This window comes from Melospiza georgiana, chromosome Z, assembly GCF_028018845.1.
Source record: "Melospiza georgiana isolate bMelGeo1 chromosome Z, bMelGeo1.pri, whole genome shotgun sequence".
Taxonomy (NCBI): Eukaryota; Metazoa; Chordata; class Aves; order Passeriformes; family Passerellidae; genus Melospiza; species Melospiza georgiana.
This window is the reverse complement of record NC_080465.1, coordinates 71,022,933-71,041,297: the sequence shown is the minus strand read 5'-3', so window position 1 is coordinate 71,041,297 and position 18,365 is coordinate 71,022,933. Positions and strand designations below refer to the sequence as shown.

Here is an 18,365-nt window from a genome sequence, read left to right as displayed (position 1 = left end):
TCGTCTTATTCTTAGCTGTACTATGGGGAAATAACAGTCCCATTGTTTTTTTAAAATGAGGACATTAGTGATTCAGTGAAACCTAGAATGTGTCTTTCCATAATCTAATTGCTTCATATTGAGCTCACAGATAATCTTGAACCAATATTATTTACCAGTTGCTGTTGTAGCAATAAAAAAGCCCAAATGTGGAGGTCAAGAAGAGCATAAAGTATAAACTTCCCAAAATCCAGCTGACTTACATCTCGCAGAAGAATTGAAAAGAAATTGTAGCATTATCTTTAGCTGTATAAACAGAAACCAGTAAAAAGGAGTCACTTTCTGCATTAAAGATTTCTAGATTAAAGATTAAAAAGCAAACTAGACCCAGGTCCAAATGCCATGCCTCTGTCTTCAGCAAGGATGTTGATGAACTCAGTACAGAGAAGCAGAAGAGCAGTATAGAAATGCAAAAGTCTCTATCTAAACTAGAAATAAATTCAAAGAATGTAATGTAATAAAGTACAGGAATGATATGATCTTTATCTCAAAACAATGAAATAATTAGGGCTTAAAGTTATGGATTAGCAGCAAATATTTTTCATAAATCTCTCAAGTTTGGAAGTTATTATCTAGAGCTCTTGAAAGCAATCAAAGTGTCTTCCAGACTGCAGTTCCAAAAAGATTTGGGAAATTATTGAAGCAGATAACAGGCCATTAGTTTGATCTTGGTTGTAGTGCAGGATATAAATGCCTTAAAGGGAAAAGTAGAGACTTATAATAAACAAAAAAGAAAAATACACAAAACAAACCTACTACCAAAACCACAAAGTTTCTGAAACATAAATTTTACCATCTTTCTTCCATAATATTGCTCATTTCCTCTTTCTTTTTTTTTTTTTTTTCTATTTTATTGTTGGTTTTGTTATTGTTTGTTTTGGTTGAAGTTTTTTATTTTGGTTTTTTTGGGGGGGTTTTTTGACTTCTGAGAAACAGTAGTGTTTTTAAGATGACAAAAGTACAATCGTTGCACAGGGGACTGCAAGAAATTTAAAATTTGTGGAGATAGCAATGGAAGTTGCTGAAGGGCTGGGAGTACATCAGTTGATATTTTTATGAATGACATTGCCAAAAGATGCACACAGTTAAATTTACAGATGACAAGAAAGTCCAAGCACTTTGTGTTGGGATATTAAAAAATGCCAAAGAAGCTGATAAGACCCTGGCACAACACAATATTATAAAGTCACAGCAACAAATGACTCAGCTCTTGCACATGTTGGCATGTTTGGTTACCTCCTAGTAGCTCTTCAACACATGTGAAGTAAACGTTTAGAAGTTACAGTAATTTCTTCTTTGACATAGCAAATTATCATCAAAAACACCAAAAATGTTCAGTTCAGCTCTAGGATATACATGAAGTGACAGAACACCAAGACACAAACTAAGGCCAGAGGGATGTGATCATTTGGGATAACGAGTATATTCATTTTTCTTCATTCATAGATTCATGCAAAATTAACATAGTGAAGGGAGGAGTTGTTGGAATTATCAAAAGAGTACAACATATAGAGCAAAAAAATTACTGAGAAACTATTCAAGTACAAAAAAAAAAAGTGGGAACAGGGAACAGAGCTAAATAAGATAAAAACATACAAAAAGAAATGGAAATCACTATTACCAAATTTAAACTGGAAATTAGTGCTGTTTTTAACCCTATACAACTTGAAGTTGAATTCCTGAAAACATCTTCATTTAGGAGTTATAGGAACACTTCAGCAGTTTTGAAATACTGTTTAAAAATTATTTTTATAGTATTCTACTGTAGCAGAAAACTTGATTCAGTAACTAGCAGTACTAAACCCATGCTCTTAATTAAAGATATCCTGTAGATTATGTTAACATTTAAGTACCTTGTATTTCTCTTGGGCTTTAAAGACTAAGGGAGTTTTGAAAAAACAATCTAGAAAAACCAGACATATTCAGTGAAAGTTTTTACTGACTTTCAGCAGCAGTACCAAGATGTACTGAAGTACCAGCATTTTAAATTTGTCATACCATTACTTTTCGGACTGGGTACCAAACCCTAGATTTTTACATAGAAGTTATTTTGTTGTAGCAGATTTGTTAAAAAAAGATCTTAGCTTACAAGTATGCGTAACATTCTTAGGTATCCAGATGATTTTGTACATCTGACCCCACAATTTTCTTTCCAAAAGTTTCCATCCATTATTTCATATGTTTCTCAGAAGATTTAAGAAGAGGAATGAGCCATCTGGCACAAATCTGTTTGTGTAACACCGTGTCTGATGGTCAGAACACAGTACTTCTCATAGCTGTCCTCACTCAACGGTGTAACACCATGCCACAGCTTCACACACCTGGAAATCATCACTGGAATATGCACTGCACATCTAAATCTCATGTTTGGGTAGATCAGATGTGCACATTATGTCTTGCAGCATCCTTAGGCAGGTTTCTTTCCTAGTTTGTGCTGGAAGCCACTGGAGGTGTGAAATTAAATGGAGAGCATAACCAGAGTGGGAGAGATTTTAAGTGGAGTTTGGCAATGCTTTTATAAGGTTGCTGCAGGGACACAAAGTCCTGGAGGGAGACTGGGACATTAGGACTCATCTAGGAAATGTCTTCCTAAATTTTCTACTGTTCTTCTTTCATTTGTTTGGTCCTTTGGATTCCCTTTCCTGTTTCTTCCCAACAAGACTGCGAGGCAAAGCTGCCTCCCCTTTCATTTACTTCTCCTCTTCCTCCTTCTTTGCACCTTTTCTTTCCCAGGTATTTCCATTTTCCACTTGACTGACATGAATTTTCAATATGATGGAGAGTGGTTTTGTTCTCTCAAGATCCTGGGATGCATTTTTTCATGTTCTGTACACATCCATCCACTTTCATTAGGTGATTCCAAACCTTTGCTTAGAGTGGAAGGGACGTGGCGCTTCCAAATTCCAGCTGGAGATTCAGGGACTTGAGAGATATGGGGAGATATGCCAGACAATGAAGACGGAGACAAAGAACTCATTGGGTACCTCAGCCTTCTCAGGCTGACTGTTGAACAGCAGATTGTTAATCTAAATAACATGTTTTCTGATGATGGAAGTTTTCATATGACCTGTCACGACATTCACTATGCACAGTTCTCATGAGGCTTTTGTGATTTTTATGAGTAACAAGAGAATCTGAATAGATTGACTGCAGGTGAATATTCCACACTTACCTAAAATTAGATTACTTTGTTCAAATTTTTCTCAATGCCCCTGCATTCACCCCAGTTTAGGGAGATCTAATGAAATCTTTGGGTTTATATTTCAGCTCTGGCCACTATCTATCTCTTCATTTCTCTTTCTTTGCTAAATTAAAAAATGCTGTCTTGCCTGGGGCTGAGCAGTGGTGAGCAGTCTGCTTGTTAAGCAGATACTGCTTTAAGTATCTTGTTCTTCACGCTGTGCTCTGGAGGTCTATCAAAGGGCAGAAGAAACACAAGCAAACTTGCAAAATCAAGAGAAACAGAATCAACCTAAAAATTTGGTGAGGGTCACTCTCTCACTCTGGTGTGAATGGGTAGAATTTGATGCCAGCTGAAGCCTAAAGAACTGCATCTGATAAGTGCATTTCTTCTGAGATATTTTTAATTATATATTCTTTCCTGAACTTGTCATTATCAAGGGAATTGTAAGTGTTAATCACACACCCAGAAATGAATACTAACTAATATATGGTGTCTATTCCTCATGATAATTTGGGGTGATTAAGATATATTATGACTTGTGTCATCAACTCTTATGCAGAAAATTTGGAATGCATTCACACATATCCATATGGAGAGCAAAGGAAAAAAAAACTAATGAAGAAGACGGAATATCTCTATCTTTTTTTAATTTTTCAGGGCTGCATTTAAGCAAACTGGTTACTTTTAACATCATTATTCACCAAATGCTGCGTCATCATACAGACTTAGCGCAGACAGTACTAATGACAGAGTAAATTATGACAGTGAATTATGAACTTTCAGAATAGCTACCATTGCAATTACCTTTTATGCAAGCTAAACCAATGGGATATGCTGCTGCCAGGTTATAATATTGCTTCTCCAAAAGTCCTTCCATATATCCAAGTCAAATGATGGGGTATCTTGTATCACTAATAAAATCAGAAAAATAACCAAAGTGTAAACAACTGATTCATCATATTATTCAATACAAAATCTATATTGTCTATTTCATAGTAAGCTAAGTTAATTAAAATTAATTTTCCAGTTGATCATTATCACCATGTCTTGTAAAAAAAGTCCAGAAATTCATTACTTTTGCATTTTACTTGCAGATATCATTGTTCATAGAAGGCAGTTCAAATTAACACATTCAAATAGCATTTGTCTTACTCCTCAGTTGTTCTAAGTACATTAATTTAAGGAAAAATTATGAGTATTTTGCATCTAAAATTTTACCAGGCAAAAATACCTCTTCCTGGAGGTTTAATGAAATTATATCCTCCCAAAATTATAGGACTTTAGTGATATTGCCTAGCCCATAACATATTGTCAGTGTATGGACCTCTGTTCTCTCTTCTGAGACCCTTAAGGCTACAATGAGTGGTTTATTTTGCCTAATTTCTTCTATTTCTGAAAGTTGCAAAGGAACAAGAATCAGCAGAATCACAATGTAAAATTAAACTGTCAGTTTCAGGTACATTAAAAGCTGATAACTCTGATTGCCACTGAGATAGAGATCTGCTGAAAATAGGAATATCATAAAAGCTCAAAAAATTAACTCTTACCACCAGTTACTCTGCAGAGCAGTAATAATCAACCCTGCTATTAACTCAGCTATTTCAAAGCAATTTCTAGCATCCTGAAGGTGGTCCTTCATCAAGTCACTCCCTATGATCAGTTGGCTTTTCCACCATTTCACACACACAAAATACGTTTTGAGGTGGCCAAGCAATCTTATGTTTTGCCTTTCATGTCATTTGAAAAAGCAGTAATAAGGATAAAACTCAACCAACACCTCACACTTTTTCCCTCAGTAGATACTTCCCTTGTGTTCCCTGTGTCTGGTTTGCCTTGATTTCTTTTGCTTCACCACGAAACCTCTCGTGGCTTTTGGTAGAAAACTTTGTGCGTAAGAGAGATCCACAGCAGGAAAATCCACAGGGATCTCCTGGTGCTCAGTCAGCTATAATGGAAGAAAGAGCGGCTCTAGTAAATATTCCAGTGGAAATAAAGTTGCTCTGGTTTCTGTTGCTTAGATTTTGAATCTCACTGAATCTCACTCTGAATAACATTTTGAATCTCACTCTGAATAAGCTGTTTCTCCCCTCCTCTGGAAGGGGTTCCAGAAGGACTATTATTTTCTGTAGCTATATTTCTGAATACTTAAATCTGATGAATAAGTGAGCAAACAGAAAAGACCTGTATGTCTATGGGCCACTCTTGTGGCTGAAATGGAAAAGGACTTAGCTGAGTGAGTTCTTAAAATCCATATTATACCCCAAAAGAGACTTAAGTAATGAATTAAAGGCATGCTCCTGCTGTAACAGAATTGCAGAATGACCATAAAATGAAACCATATTCTTATTACCACCCAAAATTCTTTCTAACATGGGTTTTTGAGGGTAAAACCTTTTCGTGATTATACTTTTTCCCCATATAGCTCCCAACACCTCCTCAGTCCCCCACCACAATTTTGTAGCCACGTGGATTTCACACTTTTGACCTTCCAGGTAGGAATGAGAGAAGAACCTGAGCATAATGGAGGGGATTCAGAACCAAGTAAATTATTATGTGCTAGGGAAAGTGGGAAATTAATAGGAAATTTCATAAGAAATTATGCTTTAATTCCAGACCTTATTGTTCCAGAACTCATTAAACAGCTTGCTTTCCTACTTTCATCTAATCTGTGTGCCTGCAAATGCAAAATAGTTACAGACATTTGCATTAATGAATTTGCACCTAAGGTTTTTTTCCTATTGAAAAACAGCAATAAAAATAGAAATGGAACAAAATTACCACACCTGGAGACAAGGAAAGAGAATAAGATAGGGAAAGAAAAAGGCAAATGGAAAGGGAAAAAAGAAAAAAGAAAAAAGGAAAAAGAAAAAGAAAACCAAAACAAACAAAACCCCCCCCAAAAAAACAAAACAAAAACCACAATGTTTGATGTAAATTGTTAGGCAGTATTTTGACATTCCTGACAAGACAGAATAAAAAACACTTTATTGAGTACTTATATTACTTTTCCATTTACACTTTAATACCCCTATGTTACTTAAAGAGACATCCCCATCCCTTCTTCCCTGGTTGTGTAATTCCAGTCTCTGTGCTCTTCCCTCTCTGACACTTCAACAGCCATTGAGCTGATTCACATCCCCAGGCTTTACCCAAAAAATCGTGACATTTTTTGCTTGGTGAGATTCCTGACACTTTTTAAAAAGTAGAATTGTCTCACTGAGGGATCAAACCAGAATTATCACAGGCTGGATGTGAGTGGGTGAGGCAGTGGAACTGGGCTTTTCCTTGTCAGCCAACTGCTCACACAGCTCTTTGCTGACTTCTGTACAGCCCAAATCTTGAAAGATTTTCTAAGCATTGAAAGATGGTCTAAGCATTGTGAGACGCATGAGGAACATCCTAGTGATATTCAATATGCTTTGTGTTCAACAAAATTTAGCCAGGACAGAGCTGCAGGGCTTTTTTAGCCCAGATAGAAATATTGAGGCTGTAAATTTCTCTTTGGAAAAACATTTCGGGGTGAAAGGCTGGTTTTCAAAGCAGACATTTAGGACCATATCGAGATTTAGAAAGTGAATTGTCTGTTCCGTAAAGGAACCATTTAAAGTATAGCCCATTCAAAGTATATTCTCTAATTAAGAAATGTGGTGACTTTTTCTGCAAAACAAACTAATGGCTTGCCATAACAAAAGAAAAAAGAGGTATGTTATATTTAATCTAACTTAAGTCTCATTTTTTTTTATACAAAAAGATGAAGAAATAAAGAAAGTCCAGAGCACAAGAAAATATTCTCACTAGCCAAAAAAGGACTATAAACATTTGGAATTTTGTTGTTAGGAAAAATGGCAATTTATATAAAATGCAAATTAAGAGTCAATAGTTTTGTTACAGAATATAGGAGCAGGACAAATTTGCATCTTTGACTTCAGTCTATTTAGGAGAAAATTATTTCCAGAAGCTAAAGCTGAAGATTTAGTTTTTGAAGTTAAAAGGACTTTTGTTGTTTTCAGGAAAACCAAGTATTCATCATAATACATTTTACTTAGATAATAATTTAATTTGTAATTTTAACCTTTGTTTGATATGATTCACTGAACTTCTATCTTTCTTTTAACAGTTCAAAACCAACTATGAAAAGAGAAAGTTTAAAGTAGCTATTCCACCCAACGACACATCCACAGTGACTTCCATAATAAGCAACGTGTCAGAAGCAATGGAAGCTCTCACCCGAATGAAAGAGGAGATAGTTCCTGTTCCAGGCTCTGTGAATGGAGTGAATGCCCTTGGCTTGGTGGTGTTCTCAATAAGCTTTGGCCTGGTGATTGGGAGCATGAGGGAGCAAGGTCAGGCGTTGAAAGACTTCTTTGATAGCCTTAATGAGGCTATCATGAGATTGGTAGCTCTAATCATGTGGTAAGTGCCTCTTCGATAAATTCCTTTTTCATCTACTAACAGTATTTTTTCATCACAGTCAGGCACTGGGTAGCAAGAATCCATTTGGCAGAAAGTCAGACAATAAGATTGTATCTACCTTGGAAGTTTTTCATGAGTGGACCCATGAGCTGTAACTCTCTGTGACCATAATCTGCCCAAACATACCAACTCTTTCAGTGGGTTTCACTTTTGACATGAGAAAAATCAGGGTCCATGGCAGAAGTTGCTACCCTTATCAGACCTATTCTTGTCTTCATAAAGACAGCACTTACAGCAGCAAGCTGTTGAAGTTTCCTGACATACTACTCTGAATTCATTAAAGGAAACTGACAGACCTCTCCCATAACCTTATTTCTGCACAGCAAGACCTTGTTACCATAATTTTTCAACACAACTGGTTCCTATAGTTGTGGGGTTTACATGCACATCCTTGCATTGTAGCTGCACTGCTCACACATGCACATAATTTTCCTGCTTTCTTTATTGTGTTCAGTAGGTAAATAAATACCTTTTCCCTCAAGGTATGAAATCTTCTCAAAAATTAAGACTCATTATTCTCCAGGTAGAAGCTTAACTTTGAAAAGAAATTATGTCTTGTTGCCTTCTTTACTACAGGTAAAAACCAAATCAACTGCAAGAGTCTGTTGAGGAGCACACATATATACTGCCATACTACATATGAAACCAAAAATAAGTAGTTTGCTCCATTAACTAAAATCTTTTCTCCTCACAAGCACATTTAAAATGTTAAAGCAGTGGCTTCAGATAAGTTTCCACAGGCACTTAATCACATAAAGGGCAGTTGAGATACATGGATAGATTCTATTCCATGGTGTCTTACTGCGAGAAGGCAAGGGGACATTTAGGAGTAGGGCTGTACCTAAATTACTGCTGCAGCAGAATTATGTTTGAGTTTAATGCTCAGCACCAGCTCTTTCTGCACCTCTAGCTGTGCTTCCTGGTAGGCAAAAGCAGTTCATCCCACCTGTGCAGCCAACCTTTGACATACGGATTTCTTCGTGGTGATGAATATATCATCCCATTGGATGAAATGTAACATAGCCAGAATTGATGCCTGGAAAATAGAACAGACCCTCACAAAAACATTAGAGTGAATATAAATGCAAATCTTTAGTTGAAACCTTTCAGGTACACCATATGTCAAAAGTCGCACATGGTATATTAATTCTACCATTTTAGAATGGTTAGTCTGTTATTATACTTATCATACACTGTCCAATTAAAAGATTATTTGGTTAGGTAATTATTCCTGGGGTCCTGCCTCACTGGAAACAGTCTAGAGGTTTCTTTTGCCCCACTTTTGATATGTCTGGTCCAGATTCTGGTTGGAAAACAGAACATCCATGTGCTTCTCTTGGAATAAAACTAAACAATATTTGGGAATGCATTTATAAGGTTAGCTTATTGTTCCTAAGCGTAGGGAAGAAAGGTAGGAAAAAACTTAGAAGCTATAGCCAAAGCTACAAAGCTGCAATTATGCGAAAAATACAAAAGGGTAAAAATCTTAGGCATCAGAAGCAACTTGAAATCTTCAGAAGTTATCAGACTTCTGTATGGGTTCCTTCCCCACGGAAACTACCTTTCCCTGTGGGAAACAACACTGGAGTAGAGCTGGGTGTTTGATATAGTACACACATATATCAATTGAGCCTTCATTCACACAGGCAGAATTACAACAGGATTGGCTAAATTAGCTTTTATGTTACACTTGAATTCCAAGGAGAATTCATTTCCCTACCTGTCCAAAAGGCTTGCCAGATCCATTGAAATCCTCACCAGATGTTGAATCCACTGAACCCCACCAAAAACACTCACTGCTGTGGTTCAATCCAGGTTGAATTGTTAAGAGTTGAAGAGTTATATTTTTTAACTGCTCCTGAATAGGAGCATCCTAACAGTGAAATTCTGCATTTTTGCATATAAACCCAAACAGGACGGGTAGGTTTCTACTGAATTTCTACTTTGTTTTGTAATGCTGTTTTGACTTGATTTTTGCAGGTATGCTCCACTTGGAATTCTCTTCTTGATTGCTGGGAAAATTGTTGAGATGGAAGATATGGGTGTGATTGGTGGTCAGCTTGCCATGTACACTGTAACAGTTATCATTGGCTTGCTAATTCATGCTGTCATTGTCCTACCTCTTCTCTACTTCGTGATCACTCGGAAGAACCCGTGGGTATTTATTGGAGGCTTGATCCAGGCATTAGTCACAGCTTTGGGAACATCTTCCAGGTATAACAAAATGTTTTAAAGCCATATCTTTATTTTAGTATTACTGGTTTAAGAAACAATTTTGTTTAATGTTTGATATTCTAAGTAGTTTGTAATGGCTTGACAATTAAGGATAGAGCTGGCAAAGAATATGTATGGCAAAATGGAGCAGCAAGCAGAAAAGTCCTGAGGGAATTCCTATTGGCAGCTGACATTTTGTGCCCAAAATCCTGATAGCCAATTGTGGATACAGAACCTACAACAGAAATGCCACTTTCGTTCTTGCAGGTGGTCAGAGTTATGTCATGTGAATTTTAAAAACTGTTTGCATCTATGGCAGAAAGGAACGTTACAATAAAGTGTACATTTTGATACCATTTGACCTTTCATAAAACATCAGCAATTTTGTTAGATTTTAAAAATGTGCCTTGAAGACAGGGGGTTTCAGTCAGATATTCTGTGATGCTAAATTTAAGTCCTTGGTGTTTGAGATTGTTTTGAAGTAAAAACCTAGGCTGATGCAAGACAGCATACTATACTGCAAGTGGATTAAAAAACCATTTAGAATTCAACTGTAAGATGACTGTAAGCAAAAATATTTTTTAACACAATTTTCCACAACCCCTCTTTATTTTTTTTCAGTATTTTATCAATATTGATAGAGTTTTCAAAGACTTGAAAGCCTGCTAAGTATTTAGCAATGAAGGTTTCACTAGGATCAAGTAAGCTGAATTGCTGTGTCTTGGAAAACTTCTTTACTTTGGTGTGGTCAGATGAAGACATGCAAGACATGCAGTTAACTTTCTTCATAGCTACTCATATATTGCCATGTTTTGTATTTTTAGCCAAAACAACAATGATTACATGTTGACATTTTAGGTGTTGCTGAGTATTTGCACAGTCTCATTCTGCCCCCACAGTGAGTTGGGGGGTTCACAGTGGGTTGGGAGGGCACACGGCCAGACAGATGAACCAAAGTAAGTAAATAGATATTCCATGTACATACATCATAGTCAGCAATGAAAGGGGGAAAAGGATTTTAGGAAGGCTGGCCACACATTACTCCAGAACTTGCTGGCCACTGGTCCATCTGTGGGAGTGGTTCTAAGTATCACTTGTATTGTTTTATTTTCTTCTGCTCTTCTTTCAAACTTCACCCACACTTACTAAACATTTTTATTCTCAATGCCTCCATTTTCTTGTGCTTACTGTTCCTTTCTGTTTTGCCTGTCCCATCAAGGTGTGGAGGCAAATGAGTGGCCGTGCAGTGCTTAGCTGCCTACTGGTGTTAGCCCATAGATGGGAAAATAATGTAACCATCAATCAAAATGCCCTTTGCAGGAGAGCCCACAAAAAAGAAGAGAAAACAAGCTTGTTCCTGGAGATTTGAATAGTCCAATTGGTATACCTTCAAGAAAATAATGCTTAGGGATGATTCAGTCATCCCTAAGCTCCATGACCTAAAACTGAGAAGCAGGAATTTTAGATGGATCCCTGTGCCTGGCAGAAGAACCTTGTGACGAAACACTAAACTCAGACACATTCAGATTAGAGATTACATAGAAAGTAGCAGTAATTAACAGCTGGGAGAAGTTTCCAAGAGCATTAGGAGAACCTTCACCATTAGAAATGTTTAAATTCAGTATTTGCTTAAAAAAACAAACCCTATTCTGGTGGATCACATAAGAACTACGACAGAATCGTCTTGTGATTATAATGTCACATTCTTCTCTTTCCGTCTTTGCAGAATTTATATTATATATTATCTTTTTCTTTCTGTTTCAGTTCTGCAACACTACCTGTTACATTTAAGTGTCTAGAAGAAATAAATGGAGTGGACAAACGAGTTACAAGATTTGTACTCCCGGTTGGTGCTACAATTAATATGGATGGAACTGCTTTATATGAGGCTTTGGCTGCAATTTTCATTGCACAGGTCAACAACTTTGATCTGAACTTTGGGCAGATTATCACAATCAGGTATGGAAATCACTGTTACCTACATTAAAAAAAAGCACCTTTGTGATGACTCCTTCCTGGTTTAAGTGGGATTAAACAAAAGCATTAGAACTAAAATCAAGAACTGCTACAGTATCATATTATCAGTAATTTACATCTTCTTCACACAGAAGGACTCCCACCATATACTCTCATTTAGATAAACTTTTAGCAAAACTGTAACATGATGCACCTCTTACTACTTTAATAAAGACAAACAAGTACAAAATTTAATTAGTTTCAAATTTTTCTTTCTTAAGAGCTCATGCAGCTGTTGGGACCTACAGACTTATAATGGGTACCAGGTAGTTTATAATGCATGTACAAAGCTGAAGCATAAAGCCATCACAGTGTTATTGCTAGAGGAGGAAGTGTTTCCCTGGTTTCAGAAGACCATCACGTTCCTGTGTAAGGAACATTTACACAATTTTATTACATTGGCTGATGGAAATGGTGAACACAGGTTATGTTTTCAAGCACACAACCCCTCTTGTTAGAAATATAGCAGCAAACAACCCACTACTTATAGCATTCAATAATAACTGATTTGCTTAATTTCATTTTGTTTATCACAGTTCAGGGAAAAGGGGTGATGTGTATTTGTGCGGAAGAAGGGAATATCAGCAAAGGGCACTGTGGGAAAAAGACACATATCTATCACATAGGAGCACTGAAAGTTCAGATATAGTGCTCCATAAAACCCACCAGTTTATTTCAATATTCATTAACCAAAGGCAAAATCTGCCTTCACCCTCCAAGGAAATTGTTTCACTTTCATTAATACTAGAGCTGCTCCTTGGCAAACCACCTGAGGAAACAAATTCCCCCTATACTAGGTGTGAACAAGGATATTTCTGTGAAGTCACTGGACTGTGTGACTCAGGGTTTCTGGCAGCTTTCTGTTTTCTGATGCCAGAACAGCAGCTGCTGGAGGACAGAGACTTCACCTGGCATGAAGTTATACTGAGATGGACAGAGAGCAAAAGTTCATGTGTTAGATCTGCCAGGACAGAATACCTCCTCAGCTTTTCTTTTAACATGTTTGAGCTTGTGGAGAGAGTTTTTTTCAGTGGGTGGGGACATGTAACTATAATGGTTTTTTGTGGCCCTTGGCATCTAGTTGGGAATTTATCACTAACAAAATTATGTTTCAAGGTTTCTGGATAGAGGTTTAGTGAAACACTTTGGATCAAGGGTTGTAGTCCCCTGCAGCTACAGGGTGTTCAGATAAGGGTCTAGGCTCATCTTTTTATTTAATACTGAGTAAATGCCTTCTTGCTTTATGTCTGATTTTAAAGTTTAACAGATGATAAGGAGAGCTTTTATTACAGTTTACTTGCAGAAATCAGTTAACTGTTCTTGCCATCTCTTTGCACAGCATCACTGCTACAGCTGCCAGTATTGGGGCTGCAGGCATTCCTCAAGCTGGACTGGTCACCATGGTCATTGTTCTCACATCAGTGGGTTTGCCTACAGATGATATCACTCTTATCATCGCAGTGGACTGGTTCTTGTAAGTATTTTTTATTTTTAGAGGCTTAGACCACATTCAGAAGCGAAATAGCCAGGCACATTGTGGCTATACAGCACTGTTTTGCTCTGGAAGGCAGTTGGAAACAAATGTTAAAAAGAATCACTAATTCTTGCTAGTAAGTTATTTTCTTAGAGCAGATGGTGAGGAGTTTTGCTTAATTATGGTTCCTTTTGCATGCAAATTTTACATAGAAACCTGTATTGTTCAGATACTAAGAAAACTTTCAGACGCACTGTTATTAAATAAGCAAAGAATTGCTTTATTCTTTTATTTTTTGTAGAATGACAATGAAAACTTTTCACTAAATCAGACTCAGATCTGAATCAGATCCAACCAATTCATTGCAGCCTTGCTGACTATCTAATCTAGGAAAGGTTCATCTGTCTACCCCATGAAAGAAGAAATTAAAAATAATTGTGTAACTGACAGCACAAAGTATTGCCCCTCAGTTTTTCCATTCGTCTATCTGTAGAAGATGACAGGCACCTTTAAAAATATATACCTAGGTCCAGGAAATAAATGAAAGAAAGTCTTTTTCCAACCTCCATTTCATCTAACATGTGTTATTTAGCCTTTCTGGGGGCTTTTACCCTTCAATCTCCTCAAGTGATCTCTGAAATAGGTTGCCTTGTGTTGTTATCAGAACATAATGCCTTCAAATGGTTATCCAACCTCCTGATGTAGGTAGGTGGGTGCTTTCCTACTGACACTGCCAGTCACTCCTTGTCAAGCTGCCCTCTGCAACTGCTGGGCAGAGCCCTCTGAGAGGGATGAGTTTCTGTGGTTTAATTTGAGTCATTCCTGCACAGTTCCACCCTAAATTACGTATCATATTTTATGGTCAGGAGACAATCAATGTAAAGGTAAAACAAGGTAAAGGTAGAACAAGGTAAAGATTAACAAGGTAAATTCTTGCTAGCTTACACGTTTAGAGGATATAAAGCCAAACTCTTGATACCCAGAGTATCAAAATGCTGGCTCCAAGAAGCCATATGCTCCCTTTGCCATCCTCATCACACGACCATTTCTTGCTGTGAGGTTACTAAGAGCATTAGCGCATCTTGTGACTCCACATCCTGCTGTATTTGTTAATGTCTGTAGAAGAAATCATGGCATTAAGAGTTCAGATAAGTGAGTGTATACAAAACAGGTGACTCACCTGGTACCTATTTGAGGGCCATTTTAGCACCTAATCTGCTTGCTTCCCTGAGCAAGGGATGGAGTCACTCACTGCCTTTTCCCTAGGGATCGCCTTCGTACCACCACCAACGTCTTGGGAGACTCCATTGGAGCGGGAATTGTTGAGCATTTATCACGGCATGAGCTGAAGAACAGGGATGCTGAGATGGGCAATTCCGTGATAGAGGAGAATGAGATGAAGAAACCATACCAACTGATCTCGCAAGAAAACGAGAACGAGAAACCAATAGATAGTGAAACCAAGATGTAGGCTAGAGAAAGCGTGAGTTCAACACTGCAAGTGTGGGAAAACACACACTTTTTCCGGCGATTTATATCTTGAATTCACCAACTTCATCCATTCCTTGTTTTCTCCCTTTATGCTCGCACTGGAAAGAATTAATGAAAATATATTCCAAACTAGCAGTGATCATGGTACATGTTGGCTTCCCACTTAAAAAAAAAATTAACAGGCAACAACACTGGTCCTGCTAGACATATGCTAACTGGGGATAAAAAAAGAGATTGTGTATATGTTACTCAGTCCTGTGAATCTTTTTTTTTCTTTTTTTTTTTTATGAACTGGAAAGTAAAAAAAGATAACAGAACCTGAAAATGGTTTTATTTTTTTAAATACCTGTTGCAAAATTCCTAACATCTATAAACACACAATCAACCCTTCTAACTTGATAACTGCATCCAGCTAAGTAAATTAACAGGACTTTTGCTATTTTATCTGATTTTGTTTTTCTCTAGTGTTATATTATTGTTCAAATACTAGCAGGAAAATAAAAAGCAGGAGATTAATCGAGGGGATAAAAAGGGGGAAGATATATAAATAAAGAAAAGAAAATACCCCCAAATCAGCACTTTTACCAGCTGAGATGAAATATTTCTGAGGAAGTTATTTTATCTAGACAGTTTTTTGAATTAGATTCAGCTTATCTTTATAAAAATTTAGCCTAGTTGGCCCCCACTGACTCACAAGCATTTACATATGCATGTATGTGCTTCCAATCTGGATTTGCTCCCTTAATTTCAACATCACAACCCAGTTAAACAATCTGTGTGTGTGTTTGTAGGAGCAAGGCCCTGGTCTGGGACAGAAAATGTGTCTTCATCTCTGGATGAAAAAATTTGCACGCTCTGGATGCACTAATGAGCTACTTAATAAGCAATTATAAGAAGGCAATGCCAGCCTTCCACAGAAGGTGCAGAGGGTGAGATGTTCAGCTCCTAAATGGGCTGCATTCTGAATCTGAATCCCTGAGACCAGCAGAGGTTTTCTGGTTGGAAACCTCCCAAATTCATGATCCACTAATAAATTATAGAAGTACGAACTGGATTTACATTTTGCCATCTGGAGAAGGCTCCCTGTCTTAATGTGAATTTTTAATTCCTAGAAAGTTTACCAGTAGCACCTGAAAAAGAAGATAAAAGCCTTTGGAAAATAAAACTAATGGATGTTTTCATATTTTATTAGGAAAATATATGAAAATTGAAAAATAATAAAAAATACTATAATATATGTTGAAATTTTAATGAGAAAGGATTTTTTAAATGAAATATTGTAGGTAAATTTCAGGGACTAGATAAGGAAAGAATGAAAAAAAGAAAACAATGCACTTGTAATACAGTGGCTCTTTTGCTCAAGATTATTCCCTGAAGAAGTCCTTTTCTAGAAATACAAATTATGTAATTTTCCTTTTTGCCTTGCGTTATTAGAGAGGTTAGACCAGAAAGCTTTATAATGAAGATGCGGTTGGGAGCAAGAAAAATAATAAATGAACAGGCACAATAATTTTCAATTATCTGTTTTGTGGAAGTATTCAGCTTTCTTCCTTATTTGCCCCCTTGCCAAAATAATTCTGATGACAGAAATGAAGGATCCCTTTGCATTGTCCCATTCAAAAAATATTCAATATGTTGCATTTGTCACTTAAAGTCCATCAAAAAGGTGTATAAGTAACTGTAGTGGAAATGTTAGTATGCTGGTCAAAGACAAACCTTTTCCCTGGCAAGATTGGTTTTTTGGGACTGAAAATTCCTGTCAATCTTCTCCAGCTGAGTAATTCAGAAAATATGAGCAAGAACTCTCAAGTGAATGAAGTGAGCAGGGTTTAATATAGGTTACTGAGCATCAAACCAAGAAAGCTCTAAATGAATCTCTAAATGAATGACCGAAAGAAAATATGGGTTGTTTTTTTTTTCATTTTTGGTTTTGTTTTGGTTTTTTTGCTAACAGAATGCAAATCTAGGATACAGACAGGCATTTTCTGATATATAATTAGAGATATTTTTATATAGATACTGTATTCAGAATGTGTGTATAAACATTAACTGTAGAATTTATGGCATAACATTTTAAATTTTTGTTAAGATTTTGTTTGGAAATACATTGCAAAGACAATGTAAAAGGCTGTCTTTCTATGACATCAGCTGAGAAAAATGAATTGTGTCACAAAGAATGTGATCTTTTTTATACTAACTTTGTTTCTTATGGAAATCAGGTATTATAGAAAGATTCCCTTCCCCATCTCTCACTGGTTCTGCATTGGTATGCACCCAGAGTGGATTGAGAAACATTACTTTGTAGATGTATTTTCAATAAAAATAGTTTTACATTACTGCTCTTATTGTGATTTAGACTTCTTTCAAAGGCTCTGTAACACAAGCTTTGCACGATCCCAGAGATGAGGAACTCATAGTATGGGATTTCAGGAATTACAGGCCATTTTGTACAGCAGGGCTTTGAACAGGACTTCTTCGCTACAAATACTTACTCAGTTTCATGATCAAAAATAAAGAAGTAAATGGCGGGAGGCAGAAACATTAAGAATTAAATGAACCAGTGTTTACCCCGCCAAAGTTCATTCAAATTCAAGTTTATAAATGTGTATTAACGTCTGAATAATCTAAAAAACCCAGAAAACTAAAAAACACGCAAAGTCAACAATAACAACAAAAAAAGCATAATTAGATGATCCAACCCCAAATTCAGCTTTGTAACATTACAACCTTCATAGCCAATTCACTATTATGCCCATGAAAGTGGTTTATGATACTGGGTTTATTTGGCAAAACCTTCAGCTAGCATTTATCGTCTAATGAAAGTGAATATCTCATCAGAGGCACTGAAAAGGTATAAAAGATACAAGCTGATACAATCTGGGAAGTTGTGTTGTTTGGAGCAAATGGAGACAGCATGGAGAAGCCCTGCCTTCCTGAGCATACTTCAGCAAAACACCAAACTGACCTCTACCAGTACATCTGTGGTGCTTTAAGTGTAAACAAATTTTGTGAAAAAAATTGGAGATAAAAAAGGTTCAGAGAAGGCGTGGTGTTACAGGGCACACGAACATAACTTTTAACAATTTTATTTCTAGTTACATGCATTTTCATTCACCGGATCCAGGTAGGTATCTTTGTGTCTCTGGAACTACTGTAATGACGGAAAGAGTATAAAGAAAGAGGGCTAGTGTATCACAGAAGCATTTAGGTTGGAAAATACCTCCAAGACCACTGAGTCCAGCCTTTGATCAATATTTTGTCAACTAGACCATGGAGTGCCATGTCCATCCTTTTCCTGAGCACCTCCAGGGATGATGACTCCAACATCTCCCCAGGCACCCTGTTCCAATACCCGACAACCCCTTCAACCCCTTCTGTGAAGAAATAAATATTTCCTGATGCCCAACCTGAACCTCCCCTGGCTCAGCTTGAAGTCATTTCCTCTCATTCTGTCACTTACCACTTGGGAGGAGA

At 36.9% G+C, this 18,365-nt stretch overlaps 1 protein-coding gene across 1 annotated transcript in view; it reads left to right on the top strand.

Annotated features, from left to right (window-relative positions):
- SLC1A3 (solute carrier family 1 member 3) overlaps positions 1-17,227 on the top strand; it is a 65,385-nt gene extending 48,158 nt beyond the window's left edge. Inside the window, exons 6-10 of the mRNA XM_058043856.1 lie at positions 7,341-7,636; positions 9,677-9,910; positions 11,675-11,869; positions 13,266-13,400; positions 14,667-17,227. Of these exons, the coding sequence (XP_057899839.1) occupies positions 7,341-7,636; positions 9,677-9,910; positions 11,675-11,869; positions 13,266-13,400; positions 14,667-14,871 (1,065 nt within the window). The 3' untranslated portion in view covers positions 14,872-17,227. The remainder of the gene's footprint in view (positions 1-7,340; positions 7,637-9,676; positions 9,911-11,674; positions 11,870-13,265; positions 13,401-14,666) is intronic.
- The last annotated feature ends 1,138 nt before the right edge of the window (positions 17,228-18,365 follow it).